The sequence below is a fragment of the Neovison vison genome, chromosome 8, assembly GCF_020171115.1.
Source record: "Neovison vison isolate M4711 chromosome 8, ASM_NN_V1, whole genome shotgun sequence".
Classification (NCBI taxonomy): Eukaryota; Metazoa; Chordata; class Mammalia; order Carnivora; family Mustelidae; genus Neogale; species Neogale vison.
Window position 1 is genome coordinate 25831668 of NC_058098.1, and position 20257 is coordinate 25851924.

At 41.2% G+C, this 20257-nt stretch overlaps 1 protein-coding gene across 3 annotated transcripts in view; it reads right to left on the reverse strand.

The window, feature by feature from the left end:
- The window catches only part of ASXL1 (ASXL transcriptional regulator 1), a 78755-nt gene extending 58498 nt beyond the window's left edge, over positions 1 to 20257 (reverse strand). For 2 of the 3 annotated variants that reach the window (XM_044263259.1, XM_044263257.1), the window contains exons 1-4: positions 20157 to 20257; positions 14169 to 14251; positions 13201 to 13203; positions 11328 to 11436 (exon numbers count right to left, since the gene is read on the reverse strand). In XM_044263259.1, the coding sequence (XP_044119194.1) occupies positions 11328 to 11436; positions 13201 to 13203; positions 14169 to 14251; positions 20157 to 20213 (252 nt within the window). In that variant the 5' untranslated portion in view covers positions 20214 to 20257. The remainder of the gene's footprint in view (positions 1 to 11327; positions 11437 to 13200; positions 13204 to 14168; positions 14252 to 20156) is intronic. The other variant, XM_044263258.1, reaches the window with a different exon arrangement.

Genomic DNA, 20257 nt, shown 5'->3' on the forward strand with positions numbered 1-20257 from the left:
GGAGAAGCAGACCCCCGGCCAAGCAGGGAGCCCTATGTGGGACTCAATCTGGAGACTCCAGGATCTTGACCCAAGTCGAAGGCAGTCGCCTAACCGACTGAGCCACCCAGGTGCCCCAGCATTACTCTTAATAACCACAAGGAGGAAACAATCCAAATGTCCATCAACTGAGAAATGGATAAGCAAAATGTGGTAGGTCCACACAGTGGGGCTTCATGCAGCAATAAAAAAGGAACCACCTGTTGATATATCTTACAAGATGGTTAAATCTCAAATACCTCATACAAAGCAAAGGAAGCCAGACTCAAAAGGCTACATAATGTATGCTTCCATTTATATGACATTCTGGAAAAGGCAAAACTGCAAGGATAGAAAACCAATCGATGGCTGCCAAGAGCTGGGGTGGAGAGGAACTGACTATAAAAGGACGAGGCAGGGGGGCAGTTTCTTGGGGGGGGTACTGTTCTAAATGCCAATTATGATACAATTTTGTCAAAACTCAAAGGACTATAACCTAAAAAGGGTGAATTTTTCTGTATGTGAATGTGAAGATGAATTTTTAGGGGAGGGAGAAAGAAGCATGTTAATACCCAACATTTCCTGGAGCAACTGCATTCAAGCCACTACAGCATACCTTTAAATAACCCAATAAAATCTCAAAACAAATATGAACTAAAAAAAAAATCAAATGAGGGGCGCCTGGGTGGCTCAGTGGGTTAAAGCCTCTGCTTTCAACTCGGGTCATGATCCCAGGGTCCTGGGATCGAGCCCTGCATCGGGTTCCCTGCTCAGCAGGGATCCTGCTCCCCCCACCCCCCCCCACCACTGCACCTGCCTCTCTGCCTACTTGTGATCTCTGTCAAATAAATAAATAAAATCTTTTTAAAAATCTTAAAAAATAAAATAAAAGGCAAGTACAGCAATACAGACCTATGGGCAAACCCAGAAACAAATGCAAGGAAATGATTACCATTGAAATCAGAATATTGGTGATCTTCAGCAGAGACAGAAAAGGATATGCTCAGAGGCTTCAAAGAATGTAAAAGGTATTCTGTTCCTGAGCTGGATGTTGAGTATAGGAGTGTGCAGTTTATTGTTCAGCTATTCTTTACCACAAACTACATACTTTCTTTTGGGTAAATTATATACTTCACGATAAATTTAAAAAAAAAAAAAAAAGTAAAAGCAATATATTCTCAACATGCCCAGTAGGTCCTGTATGTGTGTTCTAACAGAACAAATCTCTGTCTTAGACTAATACAGAGTATTAAGAGCAGGAAACCAGCACAGCTTGTTTTGATACCAAAACGGAGTAAGGTTTGAAATCCAAGTATCACAGATCACTTACGAATACAGATGTAAAAATTCTAAATAAATGATTCATACTAAATCCAATGCATGTTTAAAAAGAAAACCATGTCCAAGTGACATTTATCCTAGGAATACAAGGATATTTGAGCACTGGAAAAAAAAATCTATTAATATAATTCACTGTTTTACCAAATCAAAAGAAATAAACTATAATACCTTTGCTCACACAAATTATTTACTGAGAGACAACAGTAACTAAAATTAATTCCCCCCAGAGAGTTTATGTCCTAGTCAAAGGAGACAGACAATAGCAATAAGTATATAGCAAATGATACACAGATTATCAGACAGTTATAAATACCAAGAAGAAAAAGACAGGGCAGGGAAGAGGGGAATGCTGAGGGGTACAGAGGGGTTAGGGTGCGATCTGAGCAAGACCTGAAGGTGGTGGGGGAGCAAGGCATGTTGTGGGGAGAAAGCATGGCAGACAGCTGAAATAGCAAGGACATAAGCCCTGAGGGAGTACAGGGGCAACGTATTCAAGGACCACCAATGAGGCCACTGTGTTTATCCAGCAGAGTGAACCAGGGAAGATAATAGGAGAGAGGGTGGAGGCAAATCTCATCAGGGTCCTGCAAGCAACTCTAGGGTTTTCAGCCCACCTAAGGGGGTGAGGGGTGAACACTAGATGGTTTTGAGCAGAGGAATGACAGGACCTGACATTAAAAAAAAAATCTTCCTGGGGAACTTGAGTGGCTCCGTTGGTTAAGCATCCAAATCCTGATCTGGGAGTTCAAGCCCATAACGGGCTCTACTCCTAGTGGGGGGGGGGGTGTCTTCCTGGCTCCAGGGCTAAGGAGAGTGACAAGAGTGGAAAGCAAGGAGACCAGTTCAGAAGTTACTATAAAAATCTAGGAGAAAGGAGAAAGATGATTGGTGGTTTAAACCAGGAAAGCGGCCCGGGGTGGCGGATAAAATGGACATATTCTGAAAGTTAAGCAAACAGGGTTTACTGACGATTACATGTGCCATGAGAACAAAAGAAAGGAGTCAAAGACAACTCAAAGATTTCTAACCTAAGCAACTTAGAACATGGAATTCCCCCTAGGTGATATAGGCAAGACAAGGGTGAAAGGTTTGGGGTGGGAAAATCAAAATCGGTTTTGTGTATGTTAGTTCTAAGATGCCATCAGTATCCAAACAGAAATACTGAACAGACACCTGGAGAGATACAAGTTTGATGTCCAGGGAAAAATATTCAGGGTGGAGATACACTTTGGAAGTTGTCGGCCACAAAGAAACAGGCAAAGGAAACAAGTTACCAAAACAAAGGAAGATGAAATCTAAGTGTTACAGAGAGAGAGGTACTGAAAAGAACCAAGTGGATTTATCCCCTAAATTCCAGAAAGGCTCAGAATTTAAACACGGCAAAGATTGAGAATATGGGGATTATTAAAAGTGTACATCACGAGGACACAGACATCCATACTTACTCCAGCACCACGCATTTAAGCAACAGCCACTCTCACTGCCGCAGGAGACAAGTGAAGCCACAAAAACCACGATGTGCGGAATTTCCCACTAGTGTTTAAAAGCCTGACTCTTAAGTAAAGAACAGTCCCTCAACCAAGATCATCAGACATTTGGGTAAGGCCCATAGGGTGAAAAATGACCTACACTAAAGGATATACTCATGGAAAAGCTTCTGAAAACTCTTGAGAGACAGGAGGTAGAAAACAGGGGGGAGGGGCAAGGGCAGGGAGAGCACTAATCAAATTGGCAATGAATTTCAAAAACGACACTGGACCTTACTTTTTTTTTTTTTTCTTTTGAGAAAATAAAGCTTATATTTTGGAGATTTTCAAATATTTCATTTTACAGAAAAGAGATGCTGATGAACATTCCATACTACTATATATTTCAACTTTGATACTAAAAATTACTGTCCTAAACCAATTCAACTGTTTGTCAAAGAGAACTGCTACCAGTCAAGGAGTAACGTTCTCCTACGAGTTTTTCCACCGCATTTTTTTTTTTTGAAGATTTTATTTATTTGACAGACAGAGATCACAAGTAGGCAGAGAGGCAGGCAGAGAATGAGGAGGAAGCAGGCTCCCCACTGAGCAGAGAGCCTGATGATGTCTGATTCGGGGCTTGATCCCAGGACCCTGGAATAATGATCCGAACCGAAGGCAGAGGCTTTAACCCACTGAGCCACCCAGGTGCCCCTCCACTGCATTTGTCCAACAGTTATTGTGTACCTCTTATGATAGACGCTGAGGACACAGCCAAAGACAAAATAATACTTATTCTCTACCCCAAGGTCTAGTCAGAAGAGGTCTATCAAACAATTACCTAAATAATTAAGTAATCATTAACTCGTAAGTGACCAGAAGTAAAGTTTGGAGCACAACACGAAAATCCAATTTAGAGATAAAGTTTCTAGGTACTGACATTTAACTTGAGACTTGTAACCAGCAAAAAGGAGAAGACAGTTCCAAATGGGAGACACTAAAACTTGAAAGAGCTTAAGGAATTCAAAGAACAGAAAGACGGGCATGTGGCTGGCAAGGTTTGAATTTTTTTGGTAAATGCCATTGGAAGCCATTAAGAGACACTAAACAGAAATGTGTCATGGTCAAATCATGTTTAAAAAAAAAAAAAATCCCAGTGGCTACTGTGTAAATTACCAAGGAGCAAAGTGGGCAAACATGAGGGGGCAAACGTGAAAGCAAGGGGCCCAGGCAAGAGTTGTTTTGGTATCCAGCCAAAGAGACTAAAACAGAAAGGATTAGCTGACACATAAAAGCACACATATAAAAGCCCATCTAGTACATGTAAATCAAAAACATTTCCCAGAACAGAAGACAGACATCTTTTTTGCTCCCCATCCCTTTCCTACCTTGTGATACACACAGAATTTAAAAATTTGAGAACCAACTCATGTAGTCAAAACTTCAAATCTCCTAAACCTGTCTTCTATGTGTTGAATACAAATCTCTCGAACAACCAAAAAAATATGACTTGTCCCATTTACTTAAACTCTCTTGGGTTGCTTCCCCATTATTATAGGAGTAGGAGACATATTTATGTTTCAGACCAATGTGACATGTGACAAGTATGATGTCTGTCTTGGATACAGTTAGCACTCAAACATCAGTTTCCAGCTTTCCTTCCAGATTTAGCTAAGCTAGAAGAAGTAAACTTCTTAGACTAAACAAGCTCCTCAAATAACTCTCCCAAAAAGTCTGATCTGAAGGACTGAGAAGAGATCATACTGTTTTCATACTGGGTGATCCAAAGAAAAGTGTTTTTTCAAACACAATCAATCCCAAGGAAGCCTGGAACAATTTCATTTTCCTAAAACCCTGGTGCCTTAAAAATCACACTTTAAAAGTATAACCTTTTTGTTTCAAAAATACACATCACTTTAGCACCCCTGAAATTATCATCCTGCCCACCCCCCTCAACAACCACAAAAATCATTCCAGTGGCAGTGCTTTCAAAACCTCTGGTACCTGACCTTTACCACACTTCATTATTACAGGGCTTTGAACTTCAGGAAGTAGAAGAGGACAAAAGGCAGCTCATCTCTTAGACATGAAACCAGAGTCTGACTAGGGCTCTAAGAACAATCAAGTTCTCTCTTCTCCCTGAGCTGGCTGGAAATCCTGTCAAACAACAGAATACCCCCCTTTTCCACAGGCGGATCCAGACATCCCTTGAGAATTATTCAAACAAATAAGGAAGCTTTTACCAACAGAGAGGTCAAAAGCCTCCATCAAAACCAAACTGCTGCTACTATTAACCAGAGCAAATGGTACTGCTCTACTAACTGGGCCTTCTGTGCAGACCTCCTATAGTTCAGAGTGGAACAGGGCTCACAATAAAACTGTCTGCTTCCAGGAAATACCAAATGCATCACAAAAGAACAAAAAAGAAAAATATCCGGTGCTGACTCTTCATACAACATAGTCTAGATGCTAGAATGGGAGCATGGGAAGGATTTTTACTGCATTTTTACCTAGAAGGTTTTCAACAGAGTTCCAGGGTATAGGAAAGATCCTCCACTGCTTGAGGCAGGGGTGGGGACAGCAAAATTTCACAAAAGATGGAGCAGGTGGTCCCTCACAGCTTGCTTCAAGCAGAGCAGTTTCACAGCCTCTATTCGTATTTTGGAGCTCCATTTCATGACATAAAAGGATTTTACACCTCAAGTATTTAAATGACCAATCTATTTCAACTTCTGAGAGTTAGGGACAATGAAGTATAAATGGAGATAATCAGTAAGACAAGAGGTCCTATACTGGAACCCAGACCTTGACTCCTATCTAGTCCAATGCTCTTACTACCACAACATACCACTTATTCTAACACAGAAAAGAACACCTACGACCCGAAATGCCAACATAATTAATGCAGAGTGCAGAAATTCAACCAGTCATGACTAAAGAGTCACATCTAAGGACATGAAAACCTACTTGGCTTAACAATCATAAGGATTTTTCACTAAAGAGAGTAAAACTGACATTTCAAGACATTATCAAAAAACTCACAAGATGCTTCAAAAAGATGAAATGACCAAAGGTCATAAAACCTACAGGAAAACTCTTTATTCTAAGTTAGCATAATGAAAAGAAATTAAAATCCAAAGGTGGGGGCCCTGGATTCTAGTCCCAACTTGGCTATATGCATCTGTCTCACAGATGTATAATCACAGATACATCATTTAACCTGTTAGAAGCCCAGTTATCTAACTGCAAAAGGAAAATGAACTGGATGATTTGAGAGCCCCTCCCACACTAAAATTTTAAGATTCTAAGCATTTTAAAAGATCATATATTTGTTAAGGCAAACAGACTATCAAAGACATTGTCTTAAAATGTCACCACCGTTTAGAGATTCTATTTTCTAACAAGATGATCAAAGTTCAAAACTCTAAAAGGAACAATAACATTTTATCTGAAACATACCTAAAATGTTTAAACTGTATCTAATGGCTCAGTTTCTGCCTGTAGCAATTAGGAGGAACCAGATTATGGCCACAGTCACAGACAGATTTACTTCTAGTGTCAGCAGATTCTTGCACAGATTTATGTAGAACTGCTCTAAAGAGGGCAAGGGAAAAAAAAGGATTCTTAGAAGTCAACTTGCTGAGCAGAAAAAAAAAATATATATATATATATGCATATTCTATAATAAAACTGATATAAAAGAAAGGCGAATTACAAGGAGAATTGACTAGCTAAGATTTTGATGAAACCTAATCAACTACTTCTCATCCAGCCAACACCCAAGTACCTACTGTGTGCCAGACACAGGGGATACAGTTAAAACAAAGTCCCTGCACTCCTGCAGTAGTGCAAAGAGGCTAACAACTATGAAGTAATTTCTGATACAGGTAGAGCTATGAAACAAACAAAAACCCTCCTAATGTTGTAGAATTAGATGGGTAGAAATAATGTTCACTGAAAAGGTACTTTTGGATTAAGAACCAAACGATAAGAAGTGACCACAGAGCTTTCTAGGCAGAGGGACTAGCAAGTGGACACAAAGCGGAGGTGTCTGAAAAACAAAGTGAAGACCAGGGTGGCTTTAGTAGAATGACCAAGGGGAAAGTGCTAGAACAGATTTCAGAAGTAGGCAAGGGTTACACATGATAGTGACATGATGTGATTTACATTTGTAAAAGACCACCCTAGGGGGCGCCTGGGTGGCTCAGTGGGTTAAAGCCTCTGCCTTCGGCTCAGGTCATGATCTCAGGGTCCTGGGATCGAGCCCCACATCGGGTTCTCTGCTCAGGAGGAAGCCCGCTTCCCCTGCTCTCTCTGCCTGCCTCTGCCTACCTGTTATCTCTCTCTCTGTCAAATAAATAAATAAATAAATAAATCTTTTTAAAAATAGATAAATAAAAGACTACCCTGGGACACCTGGGTGGCTCAGTCAGTTGAGCCTCTGCCTTCGGCTCAGGTCATGATCTCAGGGTCCTGGGATCGAGCCCCGCATCTGGCTCTCTGCTCAGCAGAGCCTGCTTCCCACTCTCTGCCTCTGCCTACTTGTGATCTGTATCTGTCAAATAAATAAATAAAATTTTAAAAATGAATAAATAAAATCATGGGGGGAAAAAAAAAAGACTACCCTACTTGCTGTGCACATACCAAAAGTCAAAATGTTGGGGCACCAAGGTGGCTCAGTCAGTTAACCATCTGCCTTCAGCTCAGGTCATGATCCTGGGGTCCTGGGATCCAGCCCCACATCAGGCTTCCTGCTCTGGGGGGAGTCGGCTTCCCCCTCTCCCTGTGTGCTCTCTCTCAAATAAATAAATGAAGTCTTAAAAAAAAAAAAATCAGAATCTTCTCTGATACTGCCTTTCAAATGATAGACTCCATGATTTTATTGTCTCTAAGTCTAGGCTTATTTCCTTTGTTCTTCTCAGTATTTAACAGTAACATAAATAGCTTTTGAAATTGCTGTAAGTGTGGAGTTGTACGTGAATATTTTAATTATAGTTATAAAAATAACATTGTGGGACTGCAATAATTACCTCCCTCTCTTCCTCCATTTGCTTTTTCCTTTCTTTTATCTGCCGACTGGATTTTAATGTACGGATACTTCAAGTACAGTCATCTATTTCTTTTACCAAAAAGATGTTTTTCACACTTTTATAAAAATATTCTATATATTTTAAAAAATCCAACGTGGCTAGTTAAATTGAGCTAAAAGACGTTGAAGGCTGAGCCCTGTTATCATACATGAGATGCAATAAACTGGAAAGAGCCAGAAGTCATGTAAGTGACATATCCATGTGAGAATCATTCCACAATAATAATGCACGACATTCACATGACTGCAGTTATGCCTGACAGTGAGCACTGCAAAGACCAATACAGGCTAAACTCACCAGTGACACAACCACTAAGTCGAAAAAGCATAGTAGTTCAGCATCAAAGTCCTAAAAATGTAGAACACTACAAAGAAACTCAGAGTGGTTTTGTAAGAATGGGAAATCCCAAGTGTAAAAAACGATATGAATCCTACCTCTAACCAGACAATGATGGACACTGACAGACGACTTCAAGAACGGCCTAAGGAAAGCAATTCAAATCAAGAATTCAAAGTATGGTTAGATTTCATCTATCCCGTCCATCCTTGAGAACTAGCTCTGGGGACTGATGCAAGCATCTATATATAAAATGTCAAATGTACCGTCGCATTCCCCAAAACAACTTTTTATCAGAGAAGGAACCCTGTGGCATGCCCCAAAAGACGCCAGCTTATCTGTAAACCTTTAGTAATCATAGATAAAGCCACATAAATGTATCCAGAACTGAAAAAAAATCCTGTTGTCAACTAAGTAGCAAAATCACATGGATAAACAGAATTCTGACCTTGATGGTCCACTAGAAGAAGATTTCCAAACAGGGGGCAGAAAAACTACAAGGCATTCTGCACATGCTTTTTCTTAACACATGAGAGATAAGGTAGGCAAAGAAAATGCCACAGGATTTCAGAGGTGCATTTTCCAGAGAAATTAAATTAAATAACTTGTGCCTTCCTGGCCCTTATTACAGGCAAGACTCAGACCAAACTGCCACTAATACCATACATCGCATCAGTTCCATCCTTCACTGCTGAGTGGCTCTGTGCTACAGCCTGGAGGATGGACATGACCTAGCAGTGCAAATAGAAAGAAGCCTGGAGATAACTAAGATTTCTACACTTTTATTAGTCCTTTAAAAATGTATTTAATCCCACAAAACAACTGCCCTGAACTATTCAAAAATATCAATGCCATAAAAGACAAAACAAGGCATGGGAACTATTGTACATTAACAAAGATTAAAGAGACATGACAACCAAATGAAATGCAGCATTCTTTCTTTTTACTTTTTTTATTTAAATTCAATTAATTAACATATAGCGTATTAGTTTCAGAGGTAGAGTTTAGTGATTCATCAGTTGCATAGAACACCCAGTGCTCATTACATCAAGCGCCCTACTTATTGTCCATCACCCAGTTACCCCATTCCCCAACTCACCTCCCCTCCAGGAACCCTCCGTTTGTTTCCTAGAGTTAAGACTTTCTTAGGGTTTGCCCCCTTCTCTGTTTTTATCTTATTTTATTTCTGAAATACATGATTCTTGATTGGATGCTGGACTGATAAAATAAGCTATAAAGAATATTTGTGGAGGGGCGCCTGGGTGGCTCAGTGGGTTAAAGCCACTGCCTTCGGCTCAGGTCATGATCCCAGGGGCCTGGGATCGAGCCCCGCGTCCGGCTCTCTGCTCCGCGGGAAGCCTGCTTCCTTCCCTCTCTCTGCCTGCCTCTCTGCCTACTTGTGATTCCTCTCTCTCCGTCAAATAAATAAAAAAAAAAAATCTTAAAAAAAAAAGAATATTTGTGGAACCAGAGACAATTTGACTGTGGACTATTTATTATATACTACTGTATCAATGTTAATTTTCTTGAATATGAAAATAAGATTATGGTTATGCAGAATAATGTACTTGTTCTTAAAACATTCATTCTAAAGTATGGAAGAGAGGTATAAAGCAAACTGCGGCAAAGTCATAAAGACAAATGAAACTCAGTTCCTACTCTCAATATGTTCACAGAAAAACGTATTTCTCCTCCCCCTTAAAATAGAAATAGGTCATCAATATGCATATTTGTAATATACATAATACAAACAATTATAATCATATGTAACTATGTACCACTATGTTATATACAACAATGTGTAAATGCAATGGGAAAATGTCATTAGCAAGCAACTGACAATAAAGAACCTAAAGGAATACCAAAAAGGCTACCATTTATTTAGGACTGACTCTGTGTTAGAAATGCATATACCACCACAAAGAAAGCTTAAACCTGTCCCACGTTATAAAGGTAGGTTTGGAACTCAGGGCTCTATTTCTCCCCAAGGTTTGGTTCCTGACATTACATTATGCAGCCTCTTAACAAAAGAAGTCCAAAATACTAGAAATAGATACAATATAGAAAACAGCAAAGACATCTGAATATAAGATACATTTGAAGTACACATAACATCAAGTTTTATGACTACAGGTTATGGACATTGTGGTATTTGCTCAAGTGCTTAATTTTGAATTAAAGAAAGTAAGTCTATCAAGAAAAATAAAAGGGAAAAGTTGTGTACTACTGAAATTTATAACCCCATTATGGATGAGTAGAAGGATCAGCATCAAATTCTACTTCCTCATCATCATCCTGTCTAAATCAGGTCAGCAAACCACAGTCCCAAACCAAATCTGGCCCTCTCACCGTCTTTGGAAATAAAGTTTTATTGGAACACAACCTTGCCCACTCATTTATGATTTGTCTATGCCTGCCTTCCTGCTACAGTGGCAGAGATAAATAATTATAATAGAGACAGCAGGGTCCACAAAACCTAAAATACTTATTACTGGCCCTTTACAGAAAGTTTGCCAACCCCTGGTTTAAATGATAACCATTTATATCACAAATAATAAAAAAAAAATTGGTCTATTCATTTCAGCTATATTTAAGCTTTACTGTGACCTCTGATTTAAGTTCTCTTCCTTTGTAATTAGTGCCACTTAGAAAAAGCTAATGAGTTTTTGACTTTCCACAAGGATGTTCACATGTCAGTTATATTCCACAGAGTAGGTCTTATTTTAGCTGCCCAGTAATTTATCTTTCATGGTACTATTACAAACAAAATCCTAATTACAGCACATTTGCAGTTACCCCCACACATCCTTATCCCACTACTGCCTACCATCTGCAAAGATATAAACAAGAAAAGATGAATAGCTAATATGACTTTCTGAAAACACAAAATAGCTAATATGACTAAAGAACTCCTAATACCCTGTTCACCCTAGAATATCTCAAAGTACTGTTTAGGACCAACACCATCATCATCACCGGCCTGCTTATTAGAAATGCAAATTCAGGGGTCTCATCCCAGACCTATACCAGGTAACTCTCACACTAAAAGTTTAAGAACAGAGTTGATATTACTTACCTTGAGTGTGAACAGGCTGATTCGGCCAGGCAGTTTATAAAACAGCCCCTCTCCTCCTCTTGAATTGGAATGTAGCATGGCATTGAGACACGCAAGAGGGGATGTCCCGCTGTAAAAACATACAAGGATAGATGAGTGTTACAGAAATCTATATGCCTGCTTACTCAAAGATCCAATACCCTCCAACTCATTCTTAAATCAAGAAGCAGCAGAGCAAGAAATACAGCAGAAAAGAGCCCATGATGACAAGTCCACTCTGAAAGTAATACAGGGCAACGAATGAAATCCCCATCAATCACACCCAGGTAGGACATGGTAAGTGATTCCCTTGTTCCACAGCCGGCACCTCCTTAGTGCCTTGTGACAATATCAACCAAGTTCTCAAAGAAATTTAGAAAAAGTACACAATATTCAAATTCAAGGAGTTTTAAAAATACATATTACACAATATTTTTATTAAATTTTAAAAATTAAATTTTAATATTAATTAAAAACAAAACTGTGTTTCCTAGCCTCTGTATTTTGACTTATATATATAATGCTCAGAAACTGCCACAAAACATTATCAACACAAAGACCACAGAATCAATGGTACTGTCCCAAGAAAACAAGCATACCTTTTCATCCCCAGTTAAATATTTGCTAATAAGCACACAAAAAAGAATATTTCATTTGCTTTTTCTCTGTTGGGAAAGGAAGAGAATGGGTTTTATTCTACATCTAGCCAGGAGCAATCACTTAAATTTCAACTTAAAAAAAAAAAAGGGCGGCGCCTGGGTGGCTCAGTGGGTTAAGCCGCTGCCTTTGGCTCAGGTCATGATCTCAAGGTCCTGGGATCGAGTCCCACATTGGGCTCTCTGCTCAACGGGGAGCCTGCTTCCCTCTCTCTCTCTCTGCCTGCCTCTCGGTCTACTGTGATTTCTCTCTGTCAAATAAATAAATAAAATCTTAAAAAAAAAAAAAAAAAAATTCAGCCAAATGGATCTGGTACCCAATAATGAAAAAAAGATGGCTCATTAAGATAGTTCACACTCCGGGGCACCTGGGTGGCTCAGTGGGTTAAGCCGCTGCCTTCGGCTCAGGTCATGATCGCAGGGTCCTGGGATCGAGTCCCGCATCGGACTCTCTGCTCAGCAGGGAGCCTGCTTCCTTCTCTCTCTCGGCCTGCCTCTCTACTTGTGATTTCTCTCTGTCAAATAAATAAATAAAATCTTTAAAAAAAAAAAAAAAAAGATAGTTCACACTCCCTGCTGCAGCAGTTGGTTGCAAAACAGTAACTCAGTGAATTAAAGGCCATCTACTGAAACTTAAAATAAAACAGCTGTCAAAAACACAGACAAATGTCCATTATTAATATTAACTGAGTTTGGCACTAGCATGTTAGTGCTAAGATTCACCTGTGCACCTTCTCGTCCCTCTCCCAAGTATGTTAAAAATATATAAATATCTTAAGTAAAGCCTCTTAAGATCTTTCAGAACCAGAAGCCTTAATTTATGCAGTGTTAAAAATAAATTCTGAGTCTAAAAAAGCCATTAAAAAAAAAAAAAAACCCTATTACTTATTCTGCTTTGGAACACACTGGATGCTAAAAAAAATTTTCACCAAGAACCAATCTCTACAAGAATCTTTGTGCAGAATCTGGAGTATCAAGTGGGTGTGCTAACATCTCTGCTACAAGGGGGGACAGCATGCTGGCAGAGTCCTTCAGCAGAACAGTGTGACTCCTACACACTATACCTCTGTCTACAAATTACAGAACTGCTCGCTCACTCATCATGAGCCATCATGACTGCTTCATTAATTCCTATAAGAGCAAGAATCAGAAACAAGTTGAAGTTCTCAATTTTATGTGTCCCAAAGGGACTAATTTACCTTCTATAGGTATAGTGGTCCAACAGCAGTGCAGACAGCAGCATGATGGGAAATAGCCCATAAAAACAAAAATAAAGCACAATTATAACACTACACAGTGCATAGGTACTATTTAAATGAATGTGATCTACACAATCCTGATCTTCCCTCCCCACGAACTGTCAGCTTAAGACTGTTTGAACTGATAACTGGAAAGTGAGGATCTTTTGACCCTAAAAGGTCAATTTCAAGCAGCTAAAGCTTAACCAGCAAAAGCATGTGCAATTTGTTCTAAGTCCCAAGAAGGAGAATGCGTTGTGCTCTCCTCTTTCATTTACATTAAAGAAGAGGGAAGCTGGGGTGAGAGTGAAGAAAACACAACCACTGATTTTCATGCCTGCAATTCTTTTTGTCTCTAACTTGTTGCTTGTCTAGGAAAACTACATCACAGGAGAATAAACTCAAGGTCACGCTAAACTTTAGTATATTCCTATGATGAATGGCTAGAATCAGTAGGGAGGAAAAAAAGCCAGTGGTGTTACGGTGATGAAAGCACCCTTCTCTTGATCCTAAAACAAAGAACTTCAGGGATATAGAAAGAAGGGAAGTTTTAAACAAGACAGAGTCTATCAGAGTCTGCCCCTTCTCTACTAAAATGTGCAAGAGAATACAAAAGAAAACGCGTGGATTCTGTACACAAAGAACACACTCAATGTCAAGATTTAAGGGAGAGCAAGAATAGGGAAAGCCGCTGCATCTCTAATGAAAACAAATGGATGTTCACCCACTCCCGCCTGCCACTCAGAGGACACACAACCTGGGAGAACAGTTCTATACACCAAACCGGGGACGGGTGGGGGAGCGCGGGGGGGTGGAGAGACGAAGAGACACATAGAGAGAGAAGGCATATTACACACTTAATCATGTCACCATCTACAGATAGGCCTATGCCCTATGAAACGCTTTTGAACAATAAGAACAATACAAACCTCATTTCCTTTAGTCCTTCTGCCTCTATGACCTGCAGAATCTGTTTTGGTGTCATTGGGGCATCCGAGTAGTTTTCTAGTACCTGAAGAAATATAAATGTTCCGATTTTAGTGCACAATTTCCATTTATATCCATATCCTGTTCTGCTGTGAGGCACCACGGCTATCAATTTCGTTTTTCCAGAGTTTACACTGCTTCAAAAACCAAATTACGTATCTATCTAAGATGCTGCTAAAAGTGACCGAAATTAGCATAAATATTCTAACTCTTAATTCTAAAAACACCCATCCTCTTAGCACACGTGCTATGATATGGGGGCTGGGCCTTAGCAACATTGGTTACTGCTTAACTTCATATTGTTCACATGACTAAAGCACAGAATACACAGAGCTACAAAATAATGACAAGACAGAAATGCACTCCGACTTAGAAGTCTCATTAGTACCCATATTTTTAAGTGATGGTTTCGCCACTGTGTTGTGAAATTTTGGTGTTAACTGCCACAGTACAAATTTCCATTTGGCAACATGAGGCTCTGATTCTGTATGACTGGTGCAGGCAAAGCAACAAGAAACAGAACATCCCATTTGTGTTAGCATCGTCTCCAACAAAGTCATGGCAGCAGTTTTCCAGCGAGCAACTGCAGCTCTCCCACGGGATGGAGCAGAGATGTTTTAGAAATACTATCCTTCTAAGGGAGGAGGAAAGCTGTCAGTATCTCTGCACCGTCTCTACCATCAGCTGCTGAGGCTACTCCACACAACATCTGGCAGTCCCTTTACAACTGTAACAACTAAGTGAAGCGCTGCTTTGTCACAAAGAAAACGTGAAGCAAGTCTGACAAGGACTGCTGCTAAAGGGTCTCCTGGCAGAAGAACACGAGCCCTCAGCACTAAAGGAAGTCAAGCTTTGGAGAAGCAGATGCTGACATCAAGCCCCTATTTACCATGGTCCCATTGTTAGCCTCTCTCAATTCTACATTCTCTTCAAGTAGTATTATCACCTCTCAACTTCAACTATAGCTTCAACTACTACCTATAGTCGGCTAACTCCCAAATATCCACCTCTAGCCTCCCCAGCTTCTGACTCAAATATTCACTTCTGGACCCACATCCCCCCCATCATCTGCTGTAATTCATCTAACCTGCAACTCCAATTCTTTGCCCTTCTTCCTCCAGCACGTAATGCAGAAACCTAGGCAGCACCCTTCACTCTCTCACCTGTCCCTCAGTTCCTTCCCTCACCCAACACACAGCCCCTTGGCTAATATCCCTGCAACCAGCCCTGCTTTCTTCAAATCGATCCTTTCTCTACCACCATCCTTCACTCCACAAAAACATGAAATACTTCCCCGTGCCAGGAACAATTCTAGAATTCAACGGTAAACAAGACCAAATCCCTGCTCTTGCAGAACTTACCTGCTATAGCCTGAGGTCAACCCAACAAAATAAATCTGCCCTCGTCACTTTCCCCGTTTTAAAATTCTTCAACAGCAATCTAATCACAAACACCAAAGGCCAAAGCTTCCTAAGAAGAACTCACCAGCTCACTGGAAAAGAACAGGCTTTAGAACCAGACGGACCGGGCGCCTGGGTGGCTCAGAGGGTTAAGCCGCTGCCTTTGGCTCAGGTCATGATCTCAGGGTCCTGGGATCGAGTCCCGCATCGGGCTCTCTACTCAGCAGGGAGCCTGCTTCCTCCTCTCTCTCTGCCAGCCTCCCTGCCTGCTTGTGATCTGTCTCTGCCAAATAAATAAATAAAATCTTTAAAAAAAAAAAAAAAAAAAAAAAAGAACCAGACGGACCTGGATTTAAATGCTAGCCCTCCAAACTTGGCCGAGTTACCTACCTAATCCGAGCCTCAGTGGCTTGACTTATGATGGAAGAATATTGCTGTCTTCTTGTAAGAGCTGTTTTACAAATAACCGACCGTGGAAGTGCGTGCCTCTGGTGCCCAGCATAAATATGTGCTCACGGGCCTGGCACACAAGGCCCTTGGAATCTGGTCTCTGCCTGTCTCTCTACCTGAATACCAAACTGATACTCCACAACTTCACATTCCAATAACTATGGGTAGTTCTTCTACCCAATTCCCACACTCTCCACCCTGCCTGTGCACAAGCGTGCACACACAAACACACACACACACCACCAGCTCCTTCTCACCAGCTCCTAACATCCTCCGTGAGGGGCCTAACTTCTACCCACCCTTCAAGATTCAGCTTGAAAAGCAACTTCCTCCAGGAAGCCTTCTCTGTCCTCTGCCAGGCAGAATTAAATGTCTCTTTTCAGTGTTCTTGTAGTCCACAACACATGTAATTTACCTTCCGAAGTAGAACACTTGTGAGTGCAAGGAGGAACCAGTCATAATGAAGCCTGGACAATAAGCCTGAACCAGGATGTCTGTTTATTTTACATACATCTATGATGGCACTTATCATGAATGTAGTAAAATTCTATTCATGGGTCTAGACGTTCCATTCCCAGAAGACCATAAGTTCCTCAAGAGCAAACCTTATCCATCTTTGTATTCTAAGAACGTGAGTGCCAAGTTAAACAGTGTTGACTTGAACAAACCTACAACAAACCGTTAGAAGCTACTAATATTCACTGCCACAGACAGCACTTCTCTCTAAATGAGAGCTGAGCTAGCGAATTTTTGTGCAGTAATTTTTTTTAAGCAGCAGCATGACTCTGAAAAATTAGTTACCAATTATTTAAACAGCAGTAGGGAAGAGCCTGAGAATCTAAGAGCATCTACAGCCTGAGAATCTAACTTCTCTAAAAGGAAGTTACATCAAAAGATACAAAGTATTCACTTTTATTATAATTGTATATGCCTCCAGCTTTTAGTGTAAGAACAATTCAGCAGTGTTCTATTTCTAGTCCTTGTCTTTTTAGCACACTTAAAAAAAAAAAAGTATCTCTTCTCCTACTTCAAAGAGAAAAAAAAATGTTTGAAGTAAGAATGGTCAGTCCTCAATCAAAGTGAAAGATAAAGAGGACAATGAAGAATTTCTCAAAGCCAGGGAGAATCCATTTAAGGACATTCAATTTAAAGGGAAATCCCCTTGGCTATTTCTCCCAAACAAATCGTTCCTAACAAGGAGTAGGATTTATACCATCCAACCCTCTAAAGTCTACCTCTTCTATCTAGGAAAGACAATACTACAAAATGTTTGAAAGAAGAGTATCTACTCCTCAACAACATAATAACGTCTGCAAAAGCCAACCTCCTGGGATATACTACATGACTAAAATTCTCCAGAAGTCTCTTCTTTCCACCAAAATAGTTTTTTAGAATTCCCAGTATTACTCTAGCCACCAATCTAAGCAAGGTCAGGAGCAATATGAAACCACCCCAAAGCAAGTGCATCTAATTGCCAGGGCAAGCACTCCAAATTCACCTGTCTGAAGAGTAGATTTAATCGCCTGCCCTCCCCTTAAGGCTTTCTTTAGTCAAGCTGCTCTGTCCAGCATAAGCTCTCTCAAACTCCCCAGCACTTGGGTGTTGCAGCAGTTTTCTTTAAATGGGGAGAGGAGACTAAAAAGTTGCCTCTCACCCACCAAATGGTCTTGTCCAAAGGGACAGAAAATTCTTATAAAAAACAATAAAAGATATGCACAATTACATGCCACATTTCCACGAGTTGTCTTTCACATGTTTAAGGGGACTACAAAGTCATTCCTGTTCCTATTATTTTTTCAAGAAGAGCCATAAAACAAAGAGAGAAATAACTTACTCAGATAAACTGACATGAAGTTTACCCAGTGACAAAACAAAACTAACAACCTGGATACTGGAGTTCAGATCACAGGAAGTTCAAGAACCTAAAGCGGCTGAACAGAACAGTGGACATTGAATTCCTAAAGTCTTTCAACTTGTAAGAGCCAACAGAGCTTTGAGACAAATAAACTTTAGAATTCTGTTAGAACATAAATAACACGGGATTTAAAGGCACTTTCACCTACCTCTAACAAGTAAAACTCTAGCAGGCAAATTTCCTTTTGGTGTCCAGAGTCATAAACACCTGCATACCAGGAGTTTAGAGAATTTCAATGAACACCCAAGACTCAGCTTGAGGAAAAGGAAAGCAAGCACATTCTTTGGCTCTCCCCTCCTCTCCTTCAGGCCTAAATTTGTTTCCAGGTGTGGCAACACTGGACAAATCCTAAAATTTCCAAGAGATCTCAAAGTTAGCCAAAGCTTCCAATTTTGACTGAGTCAAAAAATATTTAGAATTTCAAAATCTTCAAATTTCATATGCCAAACTAAAACAAGTGAACTGAAGCATGAAACTTTTTTTTTTTTTAAAGACTTTATTTATTTATTTGACAGAGAGAAATCACAAGTAGATGGAGAGGCAGGCAGAGAGAGAGAGAGAGAGGGAAGCAGGCTCCCTGCTGAGCAGAGAGCCCGATGCGGGACTCGATCCCAGGACCCTGAGATCATGACCTGAGCCAAAGGCAGCGGCTTAACACACTGAGCCACCCAGGCGCCCCTGAAGCATGAAACTTGAGCAAACACTTGCTATTTCTGTTCATTGGGCAACAAGTGCCTGGGGAAGACAATCAGGAATACCAGTGAACACTCTCTTGTAAACCAAACAGTTCTTTTAAGTCAATAACTGAATTCTACATGCTCCAAGAAAGAAAAGGTGTGTACCATGGAGCTATAACGACCCCCAACACAACAGTCATCTCTTTGTGCAACACTTGTGAGGAAGGAGCCTCACTTCCCAATAAAGTAAAAGATCAGAAAGTAAAGCTTCATTCATCATTAAAAGTGAATTATAGCAATTGCATATAAACTACAAGGTGTGAAGAGACAAGTACGCTATCCGCACTATAACCCTACTCTGTACATAGCTCTTGAGGAAATGACATCTTTGGGAGAAGTTACTATTGTCACCTGCCAATATTTTATAAGAACATGTCTCCCAGTGTCTTAGCTTTGTGGGTGCAAATCCAAAAGGAAGATATTTCGCTTACAAGTCCTCTGACGCTATGAAAGCAAAACACACAACCCTCCTCATACGGCAGCTTCAACACTCAAATTACTCCCTCCTTTGCTAAGTCCTCAGTGAGCAGAATCTTCACAGATACTTGGTCTTTGTCCAACACTTCATGTAAAACACGCACCAGGACACTAAGGAGAGGAGGACACACACATACATCCTTTGCAAAGTAGAGTCAGTTCTCTGCAAAGTGCCTATCTCCAGTATAGCTTATGAAGTAAAACGCTCTAGTCAGCGTTTCTCAAAGTGTGGTCCCGGGCCACCTGCATTACACTCAACATGGCAAGCTGGTTAAAATGAAGACACTGAGGCTCCCTACTCAGGTCTGAATTTCAGACTCAGAAGATCTTAACTAGGTCTTCAGGACTAACATTCTTAAAAACCTCCCAGGTGTCCCCAACAATACACTAAAGTTTGAGAACCACTGCTCAGGGTTCCACCTGGGAGTAAGCACTTGCTTCCCTCCACACACCTGGTTTAAATTGGCAAAGCTCAAAATGTCATTCGCGTCCTTAAAATCGGGGGTGTTTTCCGACCCCTGGAGTCAAACACACACCCCATGGCCCACCAGGAAGCGAGGGAGGAGCTTCCGACCCTTCCCGGAAACCTAACTCCCCCGAGTGCATAAACGAAGCTTCCCCAGACCCCCAGACGCTGCCAAATAGTGGGGGAGGGGAGGCTGGGGCCCCGCCGCCCAGAGGGGGAGGAGCCGGCCTGCCAGCTCGCCCCTCCGCAGGAATTTAGGGGGTGGGGGAGCTGCAGAAAAAGGCGCCACATCCGACCGGCGGGGGACCTCTCCCCCACCCAACGCCTTGGGGGTGGGGGAAGCTGCCCCGTTCCTAGAGAAATGGTGGCCCCGCCCCCTCCTGCAGTGGGCAGGGCCTCGCCCCTCCCCCTACCCGCGGAGGGGGCTCTGCTAGCCCACCCCCCCCCCGCGTCCCCCACTGAGCCCCCTCGGCTGCCCGCCTCACCAGGCGCGCGGCCTCGGCCCACGTGCGTTCCTTCTTCCTCTTCTGTTTGTCCTTCATCCTCCTCCTCCCCGGCGGCGGCGGCGGCTCCACGCGGGACCTCC